The sequence below is a fragment of the Colias eurytheme genome, chromosome 7, assembly GCF_061535395.1.
Source record: "Colias eurytheme isolate Ceu_HAF_F1 chromosome 7, ilColEury1 Martin Lab GWU primary, whole genome shotgun sequence".
Classification (NCBI taxonomy): Eukaryota; Metazoa; Arthropoda; class Insecta; order Lepidoptera; family Pieridae; genus Colias; species Colias eurytheme.
Genome location: NC_142986.1, coordinates 9,361,192 through 9,386,390, shown reverse-complemented (window position 1 = coordinate 9,386,390; position 25,199 = coordinate 9,361,192). Strand labels below are relative to the sequence as shown.

Here is a 25,199-nt window from a genome sequence, read left to right as displayed (position 1 = left end):
ACTTATGTTGCTTTTTAACTTGTAACTAAGATTAATAATTATTATTGTTATGATTAAAATTATGTTCCTTTACAAATAACTTGTAATTTTATTTAATACTTAACCCTTGATAAAATTAATTAGTTAGTGAATTTTGGAGATTTTTTTAGGTTAAAATATGAAGAAAGCTGGAGATTTTTTTTTCTGTGTGCTGGCAACACTGTACCTACTCTGGTATGCGCCACGTATGCGCGCGAGCTTGTGTGAGGCGGACGTAATTATTTGTGATTTGCTTTTCGTTGATTATATCGTAAAAAATGTCAATTTGGTCAGCAGCAATGACACTTAAATTTCTGGAGGCGTACAAGAATGAACCATGTCTTTGGAATTTTAAAGATCCCAACTATAAGAATAGACAAAAAATCACCGAAGCTTGGACTAACCTCAGCGTTATCATGCACAGAAGTGTTAAGGAGCTGAAGAATAAAAAAGAAGTTTTAATGGCAACGTTCCGCAGACATTTCAAGAGAAAAAATGATTCTATTCTGTCCGGTGCAGGTAAGTTTAACCCTTATTATAACGCTGGGAAACGCTGGGAAATTATCTAATATTTTAAGGAAGAGACAGAAGGAATATCCACCACCACCACCAAAAGAAGACGATGACTGCGACCTTTATGGGAAATTATTAGCAAAAAAACTGAGTGAACTTTCACCAAATGACAGGAAATTATTTATGTATGATATAGACATTAGACACATTGTTTATAAATATAATAAAAGAGAGGCGTTCATTTCCCCACTCAGCCCCTAATCAGTCACATACTATAAATCTCACATATATAAACAATGTGTCTATATCATACATATATATGTATATATATAACCTATATCTATATTTATTTTGTATCATTGTATTCCGTTCATCAAAGCCTAAATAAGTTCCAAGCCCAAAGGTAACACGACATTCGAAGTAAATAATTTATTTATTTCTGAGAACATTGCCAGAAGAAGTTGGTGAAGTGGGGAGAGCCACACCAAAACCGTCCGTTCTCCGTCGTCGTTCCGCTGTGTCTTTCAACACACCGGAACGGCAAATGTCCACTGCATTTGGACAATTATCTAATATTTTAAGGAAGAGACAGAAGGAATATCCACCACCACCAACAAAAGAAGACGATGACTGCGACCTTTATGGGAAATTATTAGCAAAAAAACTGAGTGAACTTTCACCAAATGACAGGAAATTATTTATGTATGATATAGACATTAGACACATTGTTTATAAATAGAATAAAAGAGAGGCGTTCATTTCCCCACTCAGCCCCTAATCAGTCACATACTATAAATCTCACATATATAAACAATGTGTCTATATCATACATATATATGTATATATATAACCTATATCTACATTTATTTTGTATCATTGTATTCCGTTCATCAAAGCCTAAATAAGTTCCAAGCCCAAAGGTAACACGACATTCGAAGTAAATAATTTATTTCTGAGAACATTGCCAGAAGAAGTTGGTGATGTTGATAGTGAAGAAGTTGGTGAAGTGGGGAGAGCCACACCAAAACCGTCCGTTCTCCGTCGTCGTTCCGCTGTGTCTTTCAACACACCGGAACGGCAAATGTCCACTGCATTTGGACAATTATCTAATATTTTAAGGAAGAGACAGAAGGAATATCCACCACCACCGCCAAAAGAAGACGATGACTGCGACCTTTATGGGAAATTATTAGCAAAAAAACTGAGTGAACTTTCACCAAATGACAGGAAATTATTTATGTATGATATAGACATTAGACACATTGTTTATAAATAGAATAAAAGAGAGGCGTTCATTTCTCGCGTTCAACTCGGATTTGATGACGAGACAATAGACAAATTGCTGCAACAGTGGCATGGAGTAAATTTTGTGCAATGGACAGCTACACATGACGTTATTGACTTTTGGATTGAAGTTCGAAATTACAGAAACGCTGCAGGAATTAATACCTTTCAAGAGTTATCTGATCTCGCTTTATCTGCAATGTCCCTTCCTCATTCAAATGCTGAAGGAAAGAGCATTTAGTGCTATGAATATTGTTAAAAATAAACTAAGAAACAAAATGGCTGTAAATACTTTTTATTTTTATTTCTAACCTAACGTTTTGATTTACTTAAGTAAAATTGTTTTTTAAATACTTATGTTGCTTTTTAACTTGTAACTAAGATTAATAATTATTATTGTTATGATTAAAATTATGTTCCTTAACAAATAACTTGTAATTTTATTTAATACTTAACCCTTGATAAAATGAATTAGTTAGTGAATTTTGGAGATTTTTTTAGGTTAAAATATGAAGAAAGCTGGAGATTTTTTTTTCTGTGTGCTGGCAACACTGTACCTACTCTGGTATGCGCCACGTATGCGCGCGAGCTTGTGTGAGGCGGACGTAATTATTTGTGATTTGCTTTTCGTTGATTATATCGTAAAAAATGTCAATTTGGTCAGCAGCAATGACACTTAAATTTCTGGAGGCGTACAAGAATGAACCATGTCTTTGGAATTTTAAAGATCCCAACTATAAGAATAGACAAAAAATCACCGAAGCTTGGACTAACCTCAGCGTTATCATGCACAGAAGTGTTAAGGAGCTGAAGAATAAAAAAGAAGTTTTAATGGCAACGTTCCGCAGACATTTCAAGAGAAAAAATGAATCTATTCTGTCCGGTGCAGGTAAGTTTAACCCTTATTATAACGCTGGGAAACCTAAACTAACCTAACCTTCCCACGTCTCAGATTGAAGTAAATCGTGTTTTATTTTTAGCTTAAACCTAATGCAGTGTAATATTACGACCCAATTTCACCAATATTTTCTAAATCAGACATTTATTAACGGAGCTTCAAAATAAACATGTATTTTAACATCGTTGTCGGTTGTCAACTCTACAGGTTCCAAGAAGGAAATTTAAAAGACCATTAACAAATCGACCTTTAACTGACCGACTCACGAATCATTCATTCGTATTTTAAACCGCCCGAAACAAAATGTCATAGTTGACAATGCCATAGTTTCGCACGTTGGGGCTATTTGTTCTAGTTGTATAATAAATTTGTTTGGTAATTCGACTATAGAAATGTTCTAATCTTCTTACATAAAATGAATCGCAAAATGTGTTGGTAAGCGCATAACTCGAGAACGGCTGAACCGATTTCGACAATTCTTTTTTTATTATATTCCTTGAAGTACGAGGATGGTTTTTATGTAGAGAAAACGTAAATATGTACCACGGGCGAAGCCGGGGCGGACCGCTAGTATCTTCATATAACTATATATTATAATTTATAATCTTATTTTTTTTTCTAAGTTAAGTCTAACTAAATTTAAACATTGTACTGTAATAATTGATGTCTCTTAATACAAATTACATTGTTAAAAATATGCAAAGCCGACGGAGGTCACTGGTTGACCCGGCACAGGTTTTCCTAGTGGGTTAACCAGGGATTTACATTTTATGTAAAAGTTTGTAAAAATTTTGTGAAAAATAAATAAAATTTGAAATTTGATTTTTTTTAATTACCAAAAACTCACCAATTTCAATACGACCATCAACTTCCCAAACATCATATTCCGAACCTTTGCCAAATCAAACTCTACACTCTGGAGCACAGACGCAAAATTACTTGCCTTTCAGTCTTCTACCGGCTTCACTTCGGCGAATGTGGGACTGAATTACACCACCTTATACCACCTTTTCCATTTCAATACAGGACTTCGCGACGGAATATTGGTTTCCACCCCTTCGTGGTCGAGATACCCCATGTGCGCACCAAGCGCTTCGAAAACAGTTTTTTAATAAAAACCGCGAAGATGTGGAACTCCCTACCGCAATCCGTGTTTCCCGATAGATACAATTTGGATCTATTCAAGGACAAAGTGAATAGGCTTTACCTTACTGATCAGGCATGCTAACCTGAAAGACCGCATCTTCACTTACCATCAGGTGAGATGGCGGTCAAATGCCTTAGCAGTTTGTCTAAAAAAAAAAAAAAAAAAAATAATTCACCGTCATCTTCCGAAACCTGGTATTCTGAACCTTTGCCAAAGTAGGTGCAAACCAGCCATCAACCGCCCAAACGTCACAGTATTTACCATTGGTAATCAATTCACCCCAACCATTCACTTCTCAAAATCACGTTTATTTCAACCAATCGGGCTCTTCAAATTTTACTCCTACCATTCAAATAATATCCAATGAGTTGATTTCCCAAAGAACAGAAACAAACCGTGTAAAAGAAGCCTATGAAGACTTTGATTGTGAAAATTGAGATAATACGATACGAGCAAAGTTAAATACCTACTCAACCAACATGAATGATATAGCTGTTTTTTTTTTCGCGATTTCAGAGTTGCCGTCTATGGAACCAAGACAGTGTGGAAATTTTCTTCTATACCCTCTATCTATATTCATCCAAGCATCAGCCGTTGATGGCATCTGAAAACAATCAAAATGAAGTAAATAATTTATTTATTTCAGAGAACGTTGCCCGTAGAAAATGAAACTGCAGCTATAAAGGACGAAGAATTTGTTGAAAATAATGTTGTTGAAAATAATGATTTAGAGCAGCCTCTCCCTACACCAAAACCAGTGCGCAGTGGCGGATTTATCAGCAAGCTGAGTAGGCTGGAGCCTAGGGCGGCAAATTTTAAGGGGCAGCAAATTTAGTTTATTAATTTATTATTTCGGTTTACAAATTTAAAAAAAAATTATTATACACACACATAATACAAATTTCGAAAATTCGAGAGAAATAAAAATAGTTAAATATGTAGTTTCAGTTTTTCAATCAAAAATTGTTAGAATGAGTGATGGACGAAAGCGACTTAGTGGAGCTGAGTACAAGAAAAGAGAAAAAATTAAAAGAGAACAGAAAAATAAATCGACATTCGACAGGCAGTAAAAATTGACAGTTTTTTTAAAACTGAAAGTAAAAGCAGTGTTTTGAGCCCGGAAGCTATGTCTTGATGGAACATAATATGTCTTGATACAACACAATCTAAAGAAGATGTGATCGATATAATATATTCCGCAGTTCCAGAACAACCGTTGCCCATTAAACATTCTGATTTTGAAAAAACAGATCTTCATGTTTTTGATAGAGAGGCAAAAGAGGAATCATCTATAAGCCTCACAGTTGAAGATATGTCTCAGAATCAGACGTCAAGTACAAGTAACGTGGAAATACAATCAACCATAAGTCTAAACAAAGATCCAGCGCTGTGAGAAATTAACGATAACTTGCGGGAAGCTATCGTTAATATCGTTAGTATTTCAAGTACTTCGATCGAGTTAAGTGTATCGAAAGAACATACAAAAGAGATGAAAAAAAGACAACCAAAAAGAAAAAAAGATTTCATGAGACACCAGATGAAGATATTGGAATAGCTGCGAGTGATCACTTCAGGCTTAATACGTTTCTCGTTGTCATAGATAGACTATATCCGAGTTAGCAAAACGGCAAGAGGCTTATCAAGGATTTAACGAAAAATTTTCATTTCTTACCAAAATGAATGAGTTGTTACCATCAGTTCTGACAGAAAAAGCCAGTTTTTTATAAAAAGTAATGTATCCTAATGATTTAGAAACAGACTTAGTTCAGGAATTACTACACTTTCAAAGCTACCTTTCGTCTGAAAGAATTTTAATAAAACCAATTTCTGGATCATTAATAAGTCTTCATTCCTGCAAGAACAGAATCTAGGAAACATTTATCCAAACTTGGATATAGCACTTCGTATGGCTCTTTGTACACCAGCGGCAAATTGTTCAGGTGAAAGAAGCTTCTCTTGCTTGAAGAGAGTAAAGAACTACCTACGATCGACTTTAAGTCAAGAAAAGCTAAACGCTTTAGCTCTATTGTGCATAGAGTCAGAGCTAATCAACAAGATTTCGTACGACGATATAATAAATGATTTTTGGAGGCTTATAAAAATAAGCCATGTCTCTGGAATTCCAAAGATGCCGATCACAAAAATCGGCAAAAGGTTAATGATGCATGGACTCGCCTCAGCATTATAATGAATAATAAAAGTGTCAAGGAATTGAAGACCAAAAAAGAAATACTTATGGCTACGTTCCGCAGACATCTGAAGAAAAAAAAAGATTCTATTCGGTCCGGTGCAGATAAATTTAAATAATCAATTCAATTTAATTTGTGGTGCCGTCAGCACATTACAGTTACTTATTAGGTCAGGCATCATGTAACATTAATATGTATTCTACTAATTGTACTTCAGTCGAAAATTGGCTCCAATATAAAGAGGTTGTCATCCGTTGTTTCATTTCCGTTATCCGAAATATATAAAGCCGCTACAATTTGGTTTTGGAATATAAAAATGACAACTGAAAATAGAGCTCCGTCAGCAAGCCCAGCGTCCGAGTTAGCAACAGTAACAGTATCATCTAGAATACCGGAATTTTGGTGCGATCAAGCTCGCTTATGGTTTGTGCAGTGTGAAGCCATCTTAACACCTAAAAAAACAAAAACTAAGCGACGAGGCGAAATTTAACTTAGTCGTCACTAAATTGGGAAAAGACGTCATTCAACAAGTAAGTGACGTCATATTATTTCAGCAGCCCCAAACGAAGAAATATGACACCTTAAAAGCAAGATTATTAGCAGTGTATGAAGAATCAGAAAACCGGCAACTCCAAAAACTTTTGAGCGAAATCGACCTTGGCGACGAAAAACCCTCTCAACTCTTGAGGCGCATGCGAGATTTGGCCCGCGGAAAAATTCCCGATGAAACGCTGAGTATCATGTGGCAGGGTCATCTTCCAGCTGCAGTACGCTCCGTCCTCGCCGTTACCGACGTAAAAGATTTGGAAAATTTAGCTACGATTGCAGACAAAATTATGGAAAATATAAGACCTAATCAAATATCGGAGGCTAGTAGCAAACCGTCGACGTCAGCTGATATCGTTTCCGTGCTGCAAGAGCAAATAGCTCAATTGACTCTACAAGTGATGGAATTACAGAACATTCATAGATTGCAACATAAAAAACGAAATTATAAATATCGTAATCGCTCTAGTTCAAGATCCCGTGGACGAAACATGATACGGCGTGAGCCGCGGAGCGCCGACAGTCTTTGTTATTACCACGCGCGATTTTATCATAGAGCTAACAAATGTATAGAACCGTGTGCTTGGAATAAAAAACCTAAACAGCAGGAAAACTAGAAAGAGTGCAATCGCAGGCGGAAATTTGCACTATTAAGCCATATCGCACATCATCGAGGCAGCGATCAGTATGCGCGCGAGCTTGCGGGAGGCGGACGTATTTATTTGCAACACTTTTTCGTTGACACGTAAATCGTAAAAAGTTGCTACACTTTCGTTGATTATATCGTAAAAAAATGTCAAATTGGTCAGCAGCAATGACACTTAAATTTCTGGAGGCGTACAAGAATGAACCATGTCTTTGGAATTTTAAAGATCCCAACTATAAGAATAGACAAAAAATCACCGAAGCTTGGACTAACCTCAGCGTTATCATGCACAGAAGTGTCAAGGAGCTGAAGAATAAAAAAGAAGTTTTAATGGCAACGCTCCGCAGACATTTCAAGAGAAAAAATGAATCTATTCTGTCCGGTGCAGGTAAGTTTAACCCTTATTATAACGCTGGGAAACCTAACCTAACCTAACCTTCCCACGTCTCAGATTGAAGTAAATCGTGTTTTATTTTTAGCTTAAACCTAATGCAGTGTAATATTACGACCCAATTTCACCAATATTTTCTAAATCAGACATTTATTAACGGAGCTTCAAAATAAACATGTATTTTAACATCGTTGTCGGTTGTCAACTCTACAGGTTCCAAGAAGGAAATTTAAAAGACCATTAACAAATCGACCTTTAACTGACCGACTCACGAATCATTCATTCGTATTTTAAACCGCCCGAAACAAAATGTCATAGTTGACAATGCCATAGTTTCGCACGTTGGGGCTATTTGTTCTAGTTGTATAATAAATTTGTTTGGTAATTCGACTATAGAAATGTTCTAATCTTCTTACATAAAATGAATCGCAAAATGTGTTGGTAAGCGCATAACTCGAGAACGGCTGAACCGATTTCGACAATTCTTTTTTTATTATATTCCTTGAAGTACGAGGATGGTTTTTATGTAGAGAAAACGTAAATATGTACCACGGGCGAAGCCGGGGCGGACCACTAGTATCTTCATATAACTATATATTATAATTTATAATCTTATTTTTTTTTCTAAGTTAAGTCTAACTAAATTTAAACATTGTACTGTAATAATTGATGTCTCTTAATACAAATTACATTGTTAAAAATATGCAAAGCCGACGGAGGTCACTGGTTGACCCCGCACAGGTTTTCCTAGTGGGTTAACCAGGGATTTACATTTTATGTAAAAGTTTGTAAAAATTTTGTGAAAAATAAATAAAATTTGAAATTTGATTTTTTTTAATTACCAAAAACTCACCAATTTCAATACGACCATCAACTTCCCAAACATCATATTCCGAACCTTTGCCAAATCAAACTCTACACTCTGGAGCACAGACGCAAAATTACTTGCCTTTCAGTCTTCTACCGGCTTCACTTCGGCGAATGTGGGACTGAATTACACCACCTTATACCACCTTTTCCATTTCAATACAGGACTTCGCGACGGAATATTGGTTTCCACCCCTTCGTGGTCGAGATACCCCATGTGCGCACCAAGCGCTTCGAAAACAGTTTTTTAATAAAAACCGCGAAGATGTGGAACTCCCTACCGCAATCCGTGTTTCCCGATAGATACAATTTGGATCTATTCAAGGACAAAGTGAATAGGCTTTACCTTACTGATCAGACATGCTAACCTGAAAGACCGCATCTTCACTTACCATCAGGTGAGATGGCGGTCAAATGCCTTAGCAGTTTGTCTAAAAAAAAAAAAAAAAAAAAATAATTCACCGTCATCTTCCGAAACCTGGTATTCTGAACCTTTGCCAAAGTAGGTGCAAACCAGCCATCAACCGCCCAAACGTCACAGTATTTACCATTGGTAATCAATTCACCCCAACCATTCACTTCTCAAAATCACGTTTATTTCAACCAATCGGGCTCTTCAAATTTTACTCCTACCATTCAAATAATATCCAATGAGTTGATTTCCCAAAGAACAGAAACAAACCGTGTAAAAGAAGCCTATGAAGACTTTGATTGTGAAAATTGAGATAATACGATACGAGCAAAGTTAAATACCTACTCAACCAACATGAATGATATAGCTGTTTTTTTTTTCGCGATTTCAGAGTTGCCGTCTATGGAACCAAGACAGTGTGGAAATTTTCTTCTATACCCTCTATCTATATTCATCCAAGCATCAGCCGTTGATGGCATCTGAAAACAATCAAAATGAAGTAAATAATTTATTTATTTCAGAGAACGTTGCCCGTAGAAAATGAAACTGCAGCTATAAAGGACGAAGAATTTGTTGAAAATAATGTTGTTGAAAATAATGATTTAGAGCAGCCTCTCCCTACACCAAAACCAGTGCGCAGTGGCGGATTTATCAGCAAGCTGAGTAGGCTGGAGCCTAGGGCGGCAAATTTTAAGGGGCAGCAAATTTAGTTTATTAATTTATTATTTCGGTTTACAAATTTAAAAAAAAATTATTATACACACACATAATACAAATTTCGAAAATTCGAGAGAAATAAAAATAGTTAAATATGTAGTTTCAGTTTTTCAATCAAAAATTGTTAGAATGAGTGATGGACGAAAGCGACTTAGTGGAGCTGAGTACAAGAAAAGAGAAAAAATTAAAAGATAACAGAAAAATAAATCGACATTCGACAGGCAGTAAAAATTGACAGTTTTTTTAAAACTGAAAGTAAAAGCAGTGTTTTGAGGCCGGAAGCTATGTCTTGATGGAACATAATATGTCTTGATACAACACAATCTAAAGAAGATGTGATCGATATAATATATTCCGCAGTTCCAGAACAACCGTTGCCCATTAAACATTCTGATTTTGAAAAAACAGATCTTCATGTTTTTGATAGAGAGGCAAAAGAGGAATCATCTATAAGCCTCACAGTTGAAGATATGTCTCAGAATCAGACGTCAAGTACAAGTAACGTGGAAATACAATCAACCATAAGTCTAAACAAAGATCCAGCGCTGTGAGAAATTAACGATAACTTGCGGGAAGCTATCGTTAATATCGTTAGTATTTCAAGTACTTCGAAGAAAAGGCGATCGAGTTAAGTGTATCGAAAGAACATACAAAAGAGATGAAAAAAAGACAACCAAAAAGAAAAAAAGATTTCATGAGACACCAGATGAAGATATTGGAATAGCTGCGAGTGATCACTTCAGGCTTAATACGTTTCTCGTTGTCATAGATAGACTATATCCGAGTTAGCAAAACGGCAAGAGGCTTATCAAGGATTTAACGAAAAATTTTCATTTCTTACCAAAATGAATGAGTTGTTACCATCAGTTCTGACAGAAAAAGCCAGTTTTTTATAAAAAGTAATGTATCCTAATGATTTAGAAACAGACTTAGTTCAGGAATTACTACACTTTCAAAGCTACCTTTCGTCTGAAAGAATTTTAATAAAACCAATTTCTGGATCATTAATAAGTCTGTCTTCATTCCTGCAAGAACAGAATCTAGGAAACATTTATCCAAACTTGGATATAGCACTTCGTATGGCTCTTTGTACACCAGCGGCAAATTGTTCAGGTGAAAGAAGCTTCTCTTGCTTGAAGAGAGTAAAGAACTACCTACGATCGACTTTAAGTCAAGAAAAGCTAAACGCTTTAGCTCTATTGTGCATAGAGTCAGAGCTAATCAACAAGATTTCGTACGACGATATAATAAATGATTTTTGGAGGCTTATAAAAATAAGCCATGTCTCTGGAATTCCAAAGATGCCGATCACAAAAATCGGCAAAAGGTTAATGATGCATGGACTCGCCTCAGCATTATAATGAATAATAAAAGTGTCAAGGAATTGAAGACCAAAAAAGAAATACTTATGGCTACGTTCCGCAGACATCTGAAGAAAAAAAAAGATTCTATTCGGTCCGGTGCAGATAAATTTAAATAATCAATTCAATTTAATTTGTGGTGCCGTCAGCACATTACAGTTACTTATTAGGTCAGGCATCATGTAACATTAATATGTATTCTACTAATTGTACTTCAGTCGAAAATTGGCTCCAATATAAAGAGGTTGTCATCCGTTGTTTCATTTCCGTTATCCGAAATATATAAAGCCGCTACAATTTGGTTTTGGAATATAAAAATGACAACTGAAAATAGAGCTCCGTCAGCAAGCCCAGCGTCCGAGTTAGCAACAGTAACAGTATCATCTAGAATACCGGAATTTTGGTGCGATCAAGCTCGCTTATGGTTTGTGCAGTGTGAAGCCATCTTAACACCTAAAAAAACAAAAACTAAGCGACGAGGCGAAATTTAACTTAGTCGTCACTAAATTGGGAAAAGACGTCATTCAACAAGTAAGTGACGTCATATTATTTCAGCAGCCCCAAACGAAGAAATATGACACCTTAAAAGCAAGATTATTAGCAGTGTATGAAGAATCAGAAAACCGGCAACTCCAAAAACTTTTGAGCGAAATCGACCTTGGCGACGAAAAACCCTCTCAACTCTTGAGGCGCATGCGAGATTTGGCCCGCGGAAAAATTCCCGATGAAACGCTGAGTATCATGTGGCAGGGTCATCTTCCAGCTGCTCGCCGTTACCGACGTAAAAGATTTGGAAAATTTAGCTACGATTGCAGACAAAATTATGGAAAATATAAGACCTAATCAAATATCGGAGGCTAGTAGCAAACCGTCGACGTCAGCTGATATCGTTTCCGTGCTGCAAGAGCAAATAGCTCAATTGACTCTACAAGTGATGGAATTACAGAACATTCATAGATTGCAACATAAAAAACGAAATTATAAATATCGTAATCGCTCTAGTTCAAGATCCCGTGGACGAAACATGATACGGCGTGAGCCGCGGAGCGCCGACAGTCTTTGTTATTACCACGCGCGATTTTATCATAGAGCTAACAAATGTATAGAACCGTGTGCTTGGAATAAAAAACCTAAACAGCAGGAAAACTAGAAAGAGTGCAATCGCAGGCGGAAATTTGCACTATTAAGCCATATCGCACATCATCGAGGCAGCGATCAGTATGCGCGCGAGCTTGCGGGAGGCGGACGTATTTATTTGCAACACTTTTTCGTTGACACGTAAATCGTAAAAAATGTCTGATTGGTCAGCACCTGTGATTTTGAAATTTTCGGAGGCTTATAAAAATAAGCCATGTCTTTGGAATTACAAAGATGCCGATCACAAAAATCGGCAAAAGGTTTCTAATGCATGGACTAACCTCAGCACTTTAATGAATAAAAGTGTCAAGGAGTTGAAGAGCAAAAAAGATATACTAATGGCTACGTTCCACAGACATCTGGAGAAAAAAAAAGATTCTATTCGGTCCGGTGCAGGTAAGTTTAAATAATCAATAAATATTTGTCAAAACACCATGCTATGCCCCTGCTATGTTCCTTGCGAACAAAATTTTATTTTAATTTTATTTTTTCAGGATCCGATGATGTTTATACACCGGTCTGGTTTGCTTATCACCTGATGGAGTCATTTTTAGAACCGGTATATACCTGCTCAAATAACGTAAATTCAGAGGAAGTTAGTAAAACGACTTTTTTTCATTATGGTTGTACCCGACATACTGAGTAACTTTCATTATGGGACCAACTCGGAAATCGCGAAAAAAAAACACCTGTTCCATAGCAAAGTTATACCTACTCAACCAACATGTATGTAAGTACGTAAGTTGTTGAAAATAAAGTTGTTGAAAATAATGATTTAGAGCAGCCTCTCCCTACACCAAAACCAGTGCGCCGTCGTCCAGCTTCCGACACAGCGGAACGGCAAATGTCGTCTGCATTTGGACAGTTGACCAATATTTTAAGAAAAAGACAGAAGGAATATCCACCACCGCCACCAAAAGAAGACGATGACTGCGAACTTTATGGAAAATTACTAGCAAAAAAACTGCGTGAACTTTCACTAGATGAGAGGAAACTATTTATGTATAATATACTTAGACACATTGTTTATAAATAAAATCAAAGAGAGGCTCTTTAACCGACAAACCCCATGTTCATCTCCCCACTCAGCCCCTATATATATATATATATATATATTATAATTTATAATCTTATTTTTTTTTCTAAGTTAAGTCTAACTAAATTTAAATATTGTACTGTAATAATTGATGTCTCTTAATACAAATTATATTGTTAAAAATATGCAAAGCCGACGGAGGTCACTGGTTGACCCCGCACAGGTTTTCCTAGTGGGTTAACCAGGGATTTACATTTTATGTAAAAGTTTGTAAAAATTTTGTGAAAAATAAATAAAATTTGAAATTAGATTTTTTTTATTACCAAAAACTTCACCAATTTCAATACGACCATCAACTTCCCAAACATCATATTCCGAACTTTTGCCAAATAATTCACCATCGGCTCCATACCGATCGTCATCTTCCGAAACCTGGTATTCTGAACCTTTGGCAAAGTAGGTTCAAACCACCCATCAACCGCCCAAACGTCACAGATTTACCATTGGTAATCAATTCACCCCAACAATTTGTGGGGTGCGTGTAGATAGTTATGTGAAAGTACAGTACCTTTTAGTGATGCACAAATTAAACACACACTCACAATTTAATTGTTTATTACTCCACATAGAAGGAGAAAGGATTCTGTATAATAATTAACAGACACAAGAAACACTTTGAATATAAAAAATCTATATATATAAAAGAAAGTCTGTATGTTCCAACACTTATAACTCGAGTTCTGCTGAACCAATTTTCATGGTTTTAGATTCGTTGGATTTGTCTCCGTCCAGAATAGAAGAATAAATCATAAAAACAACAAAAACTAGACTAATAAATATTTTCACAAAATTTTGATTTTCGTACATGTCAATCATTAGTTGTCAATCCTGTCAAATACGGAGAATAATGTTTGACATTCATGCGTTCAAAAATGTATTATGTGTAAAATAATTAAAAAGTAAAAAGGGTGAATAAATATTGTTTGTATTTATTTTAAAATCAAATATTAAAAAGTGCAATAAAAGCAGATACATAAAAATTCCTCAAATGTTTGTGTTTACGCGTGTTTTCAGAAATTAATAAAGGAATGTCTGGCCGTCGTGGGCTCTTGATCTAATTCATTGACAGGGCGGTACAAAGTTCGCCGGGACAGCTAGTACAAATTAAAAAGACTGACAATAAGCGCATTCAATGATAAAAGATCAAACAAGTTTTATTTTAAATTGTGAAGAAGCTTGATGATAAAGTATATCGATCTACCTGCTCGATTCGTGATATTTTTGTCGCGACACGCATACTACGCGAATACCGCGACTATGTCATGGAATAATAAATATTATAATTATTTTGTATGAGTGTAATGCATATGTCTGTATTTTTTGTGTTTTTGTGTGATGAATGTTTGTGTTATAATTAAATACGAATATAAATATGAAATAAAATATTTAAATACTTGTTATGTGTAATATATACACGATAAAATACATACACTAAAATATTGTGTGTTAGCCACACCATTCACTTCTCAAAATCACGTTTATTTCAACCAATCGGGCTCGTCAAATTTTACTCCTACCATTCAAATAATATCCAATGAGTTGATTTCCCAAAGAACAGAAACAAACCGTGTAAAAGAAGCCTATGAAGACTTTGATTGTGAAAATTGATTGTATTTATATTCCTGCAGGAATCTGTTGTTGAGCCGTGTCGAATGCTGTCTACCTTTCAGCTTCAGTGTGTTATAGGAGATTGCTCAAGTGACTATGGCACTTGGTATTGGTATCGCAATCAAACTTATTGTGTCAAGATGAAATATAGCTCAATTTAAAGCTTGATGTTAGTACTTTTAGATATGATTAAAGTTTTTATGTAAATAAGCCGCAGTTCGCGACAATAAAAATAAAACAATGGTTTTATTCAACACTTCAAAAAATACTTTATCGAGTTTAAACTAACGATGAACGTTAAGTTTAACATTTATTACATAGGTAATATTTTAATTTACAAGACAAATGTGAAAAGTAAATCGTAATAAACATTATTTCAAAATAAATAACGTCGAACACATTAATTACAAATATAGGAACATAATAATAATTATGACGCTTGCAAGAGAGATAGATATATGTGTCAAAACAAAAACTTTTACTTTTATTTCTATTTATTCGGTATAATTACGACTTAATAGTGATAAATATGATCATTATAATTTATAAATACAAATAGGAATTAACAATATCACGAACACGTGACACAACTAGTATTTTACCGATTCCATCCGTGGTCATAGGCTACATGTTTAAAAAACAAACTTTTACTATTGTTTCAATTTATCCGGTATAATAAAATTAAGACTTAATAGATATACCCATATGATTATTATAAATACAAATAGGAATTAACAATATCACGAATACGTGGCACAACTAAAATTTTACCGATACCACCCGTGGTCATTCTCTTTTGTCAAAGGTTACAACATTCTCCTCTAATAAATTCAGTTTCGTTTGTGAGTACATATAAGATATCCTTGAGGATTCGTGTTGCATCCACATAATCAAAAGTGACTGGCGGGAGTTTATGCAGCTCTTTCGCAACGAATATAGGGAAACATTCCGAATTATTATTTTTCAAAATGCAGATAATGTCTTATGTCATCCAATGATCCAGGTCTCGGGACATTTTCTTGCTTGGTTCTTTTCTAAGAGGTGGTAGCTTTCTAGCGTTGGGTAGCGATGCAGATAATAACGACTTAGCTTTAGCAATCTTGTCAGCCGAAAACGAACTAGTAGGTACACAGCTGATGAATACTGTCTTCATCCATGTAATCCAGTACATTTTTTAGAAACGATAATAATTCATTAATCACGATGTTACAGTTCTCGCACTTAAGTATATCAGAGGTCATTGTCCTCGGCACTAAATCAGCGGTCACAAAATATGCGGCCATGCGTAATCGCGCACAGCTGATTACTGGTCTTAAGTCTATGAAGACTTTGATTGTGAAAATTGAGATAATACAATACGACCACTTTTATAAGTTTTTTCTAATTACAAGAATCATGAAAAATAAAGCCAAGTAAAACATAATCTTGAGTAGATCTTTAAAATGTCCAGTCCTAAAGATAGTAATTTTTGAAAAATTACTATCTTTAGGACTGGACTTGAATTTGACTAGAATTTGAAATGAAAAATTATTTTTCATTTCAAATTATTGATAATAAAAATAAATAATTATAAAAACAACTCACCTTTATTTCATTTCTTAGAACATCATTAATTGCCTGTGCTTCAGGTATAATTTTTGAAATTTTTATAACACTGAATAAATAGTGTAAACTTTTATAACTGTCACCACTCACCACTTGCGATAAACCTTAATGTTATTGCTAAGATATTTCGCTGGTATAGCTTCCCTGAAGTCCGTATCTTGTTTCGAAATCAGAGGAGAAATTTTGTCTAGCAAATACTCAAAATCTGTGAAACTCATGCGGCAGAAGTTATGAAACTCCCCTGATGGTTCGTAAAGAAGCTCATTAAATTTTTCTTCTATAAATTGTCTGAAACGAACAAAAACTTTTTTAAGTAAAATTAAATAATAATAGTTAAAAAAAAACTAAAAAACACGCTTTTTATAGAAAACCGAACTAAAAAATAGAAAATTTTTATCAAATTAGTGTATTGTCATCGGTCCTCAATAAATCTACAAAGTTTGAACGAAATCTGGCCGTTTAAAGTGGGTCAAAATCGCGCCCAAAGAAGTCGGTTACAAACATACAGGTGAAGCTAATATAAAGCGTGTAATAAAAAGCGTGTAAAAACCATAAAAACACGGCAAATTAAAGCCCAAATAATAGGTCTAAAGCAGTACCTTGTAAGTTGTACGATTTCTATGTATTTTAAATTTTAATCATCCACATTCGTCTTTGCTTTCTTCTTTTTTTCCTTTTTTTCTTTCTCTTGCATTAATTTATAATAAAAATATGTCAACCCGAAAGTATTAGCTGCCACAATCTCGTCGTCCGCCATGTTTGCCGATTCGGAATGTTATGAACGTTCGCCAAACACGTGGATGGCTGTTTATGTTGGGTGTTGTGGTTGTTGGGACTTCGTTTTCTATTTGCGGTGTTTGTGACAAACAGCCAGCGTGTGGATGCCCCTATAAATAAACAAAATATAAGTGATATAAGGATCTTTGTAATCTGATCTGATAAACAGATGAGGCTATAAATATCCACTATAACTTTTAATGCTAAATGCTAATTGTTGTTGATTATACATAAGTACCTATGTAATTTTAATAGTCATTTTAATCTTTGCATATATTATTATGTTATCAATAATGCAGTAGGTACAAAATTTAAGCATTCTTGAAAGGAATTGTTCATAATGCTTCATAACAATCTTGTCCTATCATGCAATCATTTATTATTATTATCAACATGCAAAGAGATAGCGAATATCCTATGTTGCACTAACCCTATGTTATTTATACACAGTAATTACGTTTAAAACCTGTCTTAGAATGTTATTAACTACGAACATTGAACATGGTCTAAGAATCGTTTAATCCACAGTTTAATCATTACAAATATTTCAAGCAAAAACTCTGGCCTTCATAAAATTCCTACTTAATTAGCAGTACTGTTTGTCTTTTTAGATAAAATTGTATTTTAACTAATGAATCGGATTTTAAACGGGATTTATTTATTAAACGTTAGATAAGATTGATTAAATTTTAACTCTAAAAATAATTTCACACTTAAGTATCTATATTATACGATACGATAAGGAGAATTTTATGTAACGCATAAATAAACAATATCTATAGAAAAATTATTTATTGATACGATTAAACATTTGATTCATTATTTTTAAATTCAAATTCAAGTTAACTTTACCAAGATACTACTACCTAACATATTAAATTAATTTGCATTACGAAAAGGAGTAGGTATAATATAATCTGAAATATGGTGTAACAAATAAAACCAATAGACCCCTTCTATCCTACTAAATCTTCGAAAAGCTTACAAATTAGGACAGCGCATACAAATTATTCTCCCGCCGCGGCCGCGGCCGCGTTTATTCCAAGCTCAAGACGTGTATACAACCGGTCTTTCAATTGATCGCTTCACAATTCGTACGAATACTATTCCATTAGGACATACCATCTTATCTTTTTCAAGCGATTCAAGTTTGAATGTTTATTCATTGTTGAATGTTATATCTGCATTTAGTACTATTAGATTGTTGATAAGGAAAAGACGTGGATAGTGTTGTGATTTATATAGTTTGTACTAGTGATGATCTAGCAGTGATGGATAAAATATATTTCACGATAAACGGAGACCGATTTACTTTGAGTGAGTATGAGAATTTATTATTTTTATTAATAGTATTTTAGATACTTTAGACTTTAGTATGAAAATAAAATCATATTAATAATTCTTTGGAGTTTTACTTGCATCTATAATTTTAGGTAGAAATGCGACTATCGAAAAGATTTTTTTTACGATAGTAGTCGTAAATTCTTGAATTATAATCTTCATTCTACACTATCTACACTTATATTATAAAGAGGAAAACTTTGTTTGTTTGTTTGTAATGAATAGGCTCATAAACTACTGGACCGATTTTAAAAATTCTTTCACCATTCGAAAGCTACATTATCCACGAGTAATATAGGATAGGTTTTATCCCGGAAATTTCACGGGAACGGGAACTATGCGAGTTTTTCTTTGAAACCGCGGGCGGAGCCGCCGCGCCGGCGCGGAAAGCCAGTAAGAGATAATTAACCAGTTTGAATCATCGAGATATATTACTAGAGAGGTTATTCCATACAAAAACATTGCGCGCGGCCGATGTGGTGGGGTACGTGTGGAACGAGCGAGGCGTGGCTTCAAGTTCAATGATTAAGCAATGCGTGCAGATGCGACACATTGTGCAATCTGTTTACTATCTGGTGGTACTGATACTAGGGAATTAATAAAAAGAGGATTTTATATTAAACTATGTATTTTAATTTCCTTTAAATAATATCAATTTAGTAAGCTTTTGTCGTTTTGTGTAGTAATTATTGTTTTATCAGTTTTTGCTTCATGATGTTATCGAATTTTGGAGTATTGGTTTATAATAGCCCTAACTAAATGGATACGATGATTCAATGTTGATGGCGTTTACGTATAAGAAACTCACATTTTGAAAAATCTCACGTGAGATTCGAGGATGGGGCAGGGGCTTGAATAAAATCTCACGACATATCACCAGGGGGGGAGGGAGGGGCAGAAAATTTAAAAAAAAAACCTCACGTAATTTATGGACGCCCCCTTACTCGATCACAATTTTTGTAACGAATGTGAAAGACGAAACAATAAATACGCAAAGTGGCTTTTACTATAAACGGAACTACATTTAAAAATATATTTTATTTATTGAGTTATAAGGTTGCTTCCATTCTGTTTATTTACATTCTCAAAAACATCAATCGCCGCAGAGGCGGCTTGCGACAAAGGCGGCTTGCGACAAAGGCGGCTTGTGTCAAAGGCCTCGGCGATATCATTTAAGAACATAATATACTTTAGGCAAACTTGTAATAAGATCTATTTTACTTTCTTATTAGTCCATTTGACAAGGATATTGGGTAAGATACCTATTGGAATAATTTTATTATTATGTATGTAGTATGTACTTATTAAATCCGCGAATAAAAAAAAATTTTGTCGCGAATATAGAAATTGGGTCGCATTTTTTTAATCCGCGAATAGTGAAAACGCAAATAAAGGAAGCGCGATTAAGGAACTTTTACTGTATTAGTTTCTGTGAATGTTGTGTTTATTTGTAATTGTTGTGCATAATAATTTATAAATCCTATTGGAACAACTGTTGATGAACCTTTTTTTAATAAATAAAAATAGGCAAATAAATAAAATAACCTACCGTTTTACTTTGCGTAGTCGGGTAAAAGTATAAATATTTAGGTACTACACCACGGTAATCTTTCCTAGTATACAGGGTGTCCCACTGTTGGTATACTAAGCTCAAAGGAGGTTATAGTTTTGCATACGCTGAGTACGTAAAAAATACTTAAAAAATTCCAGACGCATTTTTTTTTCAAATAGATGAAATCTTAAAACTCTATGTGTACACCCATAACAAGCAACCCGCCCAGCTTTGCCACCAGCACGTGGGCTATCGTTTAAGATTATGTTTTCATAGACAAAATGCTCAAATTAGAGAAGCGTTATATGCCGGCTGCGCGAAACCAGAGAAGAAAACATGGATTTTCAGGAAAAATTTAGCAAAAAATTTTTGACGTAATTTTGTTGTTTAAGTATTTTTTTCATGATCAGTATATGCAAACCTATAAGTCCCTTCGCGCTTAGTATACCAATAGTGTGACACCCTGTATATTGTATATTCATTATTCATAGTTAAAAAATCCAGTTGCATTTTTTTAACAGACTCATCGATAGTGTCACGTCTGTGCTGTTAGTCTATGAAAAATGGCGCGAAACGCAGAACGCGTGGTGATTTTTCGCAAAATGATAACAATATTAGTAAAATGCATGACTTACTCATAATAAGGAAACTTACTGGTGAAAAGTCACTCCTCGGGCTTTGTTTGTATTATGGGAACTGTTAAAACAATATCTAAGCAAACACGAAGGCATTTTGAACAGAGCAATAACACGTGTTGACGCGGCAAGCGGGGAGCACAGTCCGGCACAGACTAATGAGACTCGTGACTTTTGCCTCTAGCGCGTTGTAAAGAGAGTGTAGTAGCGATCGCCTCTCCAGTACGTAGTACATATATCTCGATGGTTTGAATATAGAAAAGCTTAAAAAGCTTAAATAGTGCTCATGATATAAACTTAAAATACATTTATAATATAAATGTAAATATAACTAACAAAAGACATAACATAGAAATAAGTAACATGAAACATAACAATATTGTGAAATATTATAGTGCCTTTTAATCAATTTTTTTACCCTCAACGTATCACTTGTAACCTCGTGAAATATTATCATATTATTATTCTAACATGAAAGAGTTACAAACATACATACTGTATCACATAGAACGTTTAGGTATATAAACCACGCTCTGTTACCAAAAATGTGTAGCACAAAGAACGGATCGGCGGCCTGGCCTGGCGGTTGATACGCACTTTCCAAAATAACAATAATACATTACCGAAATCAAACCCTAGGTACATACCTGATACCACGTTGCGTAGCACATAGGTACATATTATGTGGTGTGTCGGTCGGTCAAATATAATATATAAAGATTAAAGACAACAGGGCACCTGTGGGGTGCGTGTAAATGAATACCTACGAATACGAATAATGTCCAGGGACAGTGTAGGTTGTGACGCAACGATAGGCTGTAATCCAGCAGGTAATCGGCTGATCCAGATTGTCTTTAAGAAATCTTCTGGAATTTCGGGACCAGCTAGATGCTGCAAATGCCGCAGGAATTGAGACGGCTTGCGTAGTCCCAGCTGCTCGTGCATCAACAGCTGTTTCACTTTATTTTCTCTAGACACGGATAATCTTTTTATTAATTCTGATTTTAATTTGTTGTAGTCAGCAGGGCCAGTAAGGATATTTTCAACCTCGGCCGCATACTGTCGATCTAATGTTGCCAAAATGTGATAAAATATGGTAGTGTTGTCAGTTATGTTCATTATAGCGAATTGTCCTTCGACTTGTGCAAACCATATTGCAGGCTTTTCAGGCCAGAAAGGTGGGATCCGTAAATTAACGGATGGTTGCTGGGCGGGCGACACGTGCGACGGTCGTTCCGCCATTTTGACGTACCTTCGCGCTTGAGTATTAACAGCTATTAACTCGATCAGCGTTGTCGGAATCACTTGCACTAGACATTGTTTTTATATATGTATTATATAGTGTTCAGAGGGGTCACCAATTTGTGGGGTGCGTGTAAATGAATACGAAAGCACAGCACCTTTTGGGTTATACACAAAGTATACACACACTCACAATTTAATCGTTTATTAACTCCACACAGAAGGAGAAAGTATTCCATACAATAATTACTATACACGAGAAACAACACTTTGAACATTAAAAATACCAAATGAAAAAGACTGACAATAAGCGCATTCAATAGCTAAGATCGAACTAGTTAATTTTACAATGTTCGAAACTTGATGTTAAGTTTTACGATCTACCCGCTGGATCCGTGATAATTTAGTCGCGGCACGCATACTACGCAAATAACGCGACTATGTCATAGAATAATAAATATTACAATTATTTTGTATGAGTGTAATGCATGTCTGTATTTTTTGTGTTTTTGTGTGATGAATGTTTGTGTTATAATTAAATACGAATATAAATATGAAATAAAATATTTAAATACTTGTTGTGTGTAATATATACGTACATGATAAAATACATACACTAAAATATCGTGTGTTAGCCACACACCCTTGGGGAAGAAAACTAAGTTTACGGGAATAATAGATTAAGCAAAATATTATATAAAAGGATGCAATTTACGATATACGTCACCACCGTTGTACAGCCAGGCACACTACGTTTCATATATCGAACAATTCTCGCGTTATGTAAAAACCGTGGCGTTATTATGAATATCACAATAATATTAAACTTAAAACAATTAGAAGCAACCAAAACTTCCCGAGAAGTGCTTTTGATAATCCGTATCAAATTAAAAAAAATCGCGCGTGATTGCTACCAGTGCAAAATCTCGAGTTCCACGAACGACGGAAAACAGAACAAAAAACGAACGCGAATGCCGCTCCCGTCCGCGTCGACTAATTATTGAATACTAGTGATCCGCCCCGGCTTCGCCCGTGGTACAATAAAAGGTAGCCTATGTCCTTTCTCGGGTATCAAAATATCTCCATACCAAATTTCATGCAAATTGGTTCAGTAGTTTAAGCGTGATTGAGTAACAGACAGACAGACAGAGTTACTTTCGCATTTATAGTATTAGTATGGATATTGCGTCACACGCTACCCTCAACATTAATTATTACCTATTCCGAACACATTCTACATACATACTACAAATTTTCGCATTTTCTAGTTAATATTGTTTAGTAAATATTCGGGAATATTCCAAACTTTTTGCAATTGGTATATTTTTATATCTAATATTCACGAATCTATTTTCCAGTAATCTATTTGTATGTAGGTACTAGGTAGTCAATTATTTATGAGTTCAAATTTAGCATACATGCGAATTAGAACTGGTACTTCTCAAAGCAAATACAGATACCTAATATACAATAATATTTACATAACACAAGAATATTCAAACCGGTTAGGCAGTTAGCATAGCTTTTTGTAGAAGAGGTTTTGACTTTTGACTGAAGCATCTCTTTTGGTGTTTTTTTTTCGGATTATTCATTATTTACTTTAAAGTGTATTTAATTAGTTTGTAGTGTATTTCTTGTTCAATATTCGAGATATGTTTAATAATATTATATTAATATGCTCAATTTATTTTTTTCAGATTTTTGTATACCTAAACTTTTTCTGACAATATTATTTATATCTAAATTCTATGTAAATAATTAATATAGGCAGGTACTTCGATCCTAGACATTGACACCATGTTGAAAATATCTCTAGTTTATTTACTGTATAAACAGATTTATTCGTTTAAATAGGTACAATCAACATAATGTAAAGTATGTTTTTTTGTTATATTTGTAAATGTAAATAAATAGAAAACGGCCCTGATATTTTACATAATACGACAGTCCATGACCTCTTTAGTTACCTTACAATAATTTACAAATGGACCTTGTTTATATACCAAATAAGTAGGTACCTACTGCATTAATTTTGAGTTCTCTAAATAAATAATAAAAATTCATAGAAACTGTAAGATAAAAACATAGGTTAATAACAAGATAGTTTAAAATTTAAATATACAAAAGAAAAGTACAAAGAGTAATCAATAGTAACTTTTTAAAATATAATTAATTAATGGATTAACTACGATAATGTTATCACTATCATGACTTTTTATATACCTACCTATCATTTAAAATATTGGTTAATCATGTGCACTTTGCACATGCATTAATACTTCTTGAGATAAACATTTATGTAAAATATTATGAAACTAGCCCTAGCCTAGGTACCTATACCTAATTGCCGCGCGTTTTCACCCGCGGCCGCGGCCGCGGGCAAAATCATATATACCTAGGTGTTTCTATAGCTCATGTGTTTTTCTATATTACCGCAAAGTTTCATTTCAATGCGTCAAGTATTTTTTGAGCCAATTCGTTAGTAAACATTCTTACATAGGTACAAATGTTTCCTCTGTAATCTGTTACCTAGTATAGATAAAACAGTTCAATAAAACCACATCTTATAGAATAATATAATCCAGCTGCAATACTTAGAAAAATATATTACATTGTATAATAATCCGTTATTATTTATCACGCTAAAATTATGCGTAGGTAACAAATTTAATAATAATTTATTCCATTGTTGGATGGAATCTTGACAAGCATTGAATATAAACTAGAGATCCTTGAAAATATGCGTTGCAAATGTGTTTTGTCTATGTTTCTATGTTTTTGGCCGAATATCATCGTCATCTACATCGATTTAAGCGTTTTTTGTAGGTACCTAACACTTTTTATAAAGCACTGTTTCCTATACGGTGCGAATTCGTAGACAGATTACCTTTAACTAGCTGCTCCGCGCGGTTTCACCCCCGTGGCTCCACTCCTGTTGGTCGTAGCGTGATGATATATAGCCTATAGCCTTCCTCGATAAATGAGCTATCTAACACCGAAAGAATTTTTCAAATCGGACCAGTGGTTCTCGAGATTAGCGCGTTCAAACAAACAAACAAATAAACAAACAAACTCTTCAGCTTTATAATATTAGGATAGATTCAGACTTTTGTGGAATAAACAGTAAACACAAAGAATATTATGCTTAACACTAGGTATACTGTGCTTTTTATATCTTCCAAATTCATTGTATTTTATATGAAAGCTCTATTTTGTC

General features: G+C 34.6%; 3 protein-coding genes and 1 pseudogene across 5 annotated transcripts in view; 2 read left to right on the top strand and 2 right to left on the bottom strand.

Annotated features, from left to right (window-relative positions):
* The window catches only part of Sym (symplekin scaffold protein), a 90,973-nt gene that overhangs the window by 11,055 nt on the left and 54,719 nt on the right, over positions 1-25,199 (bottom strand). The gene's annotated exons all lie outside the window — the stretch shown is intronic.
* LOC149907266 (uncharacterized) lies at positions 11,855-13,399 on the top strand (annotated as a pseudogene). The gene is made up of 3 exons (XR_016456915.1): positions 11,855-12,522; positions 12,621-12,721; positions 12,827-13,399. The product of XR_016456915.1 is annotated as an uncharacterized LOC149907266 (transcript).
* Positions 18,393-25,199, top strand: part of LOC149907259 (uncharacterized) — a 62,953-nt gene continuing 56,146 nt past the window's right edge. For both annotated transcript variants that reach the window (XM_090103621.1, XM_090103620.1), the window contains exon 1: positions 18,393-18,529. In XM_090103621.1, coding sequence (XP_089959747.1) covers positions 18,484-18,529 — 46 coding nt within the window. In that variant the 5' untranslated portion in view covers positions 18,393-18,483. The remainder of the gene's footprint in view (positions 18,530-25,199) is intronic.
* LOC149907265 (uncharacterized) lies at positions 21,461-22,006 on the bottom strand. The gene has a single exon (XM_090103831.1). It carries the CDS (start codon positions 21,980-21,982, stop codon positions 21,461-21,463), a length of 522 nt encoding a protein of 173 aa, XP_089959957.1. The 5' UTR covers positions 21,983-22,006.

What these genes read in the sequence shown, in the direction of transcription:
- LOC149907265 (XM_090103831.1), bottom strand. Translation starts at nt 21,982, where the DNA reads ATGGCGGAACGACCGTCGCACGTGTCGCCCGCCCAGCAACCATCCGTT.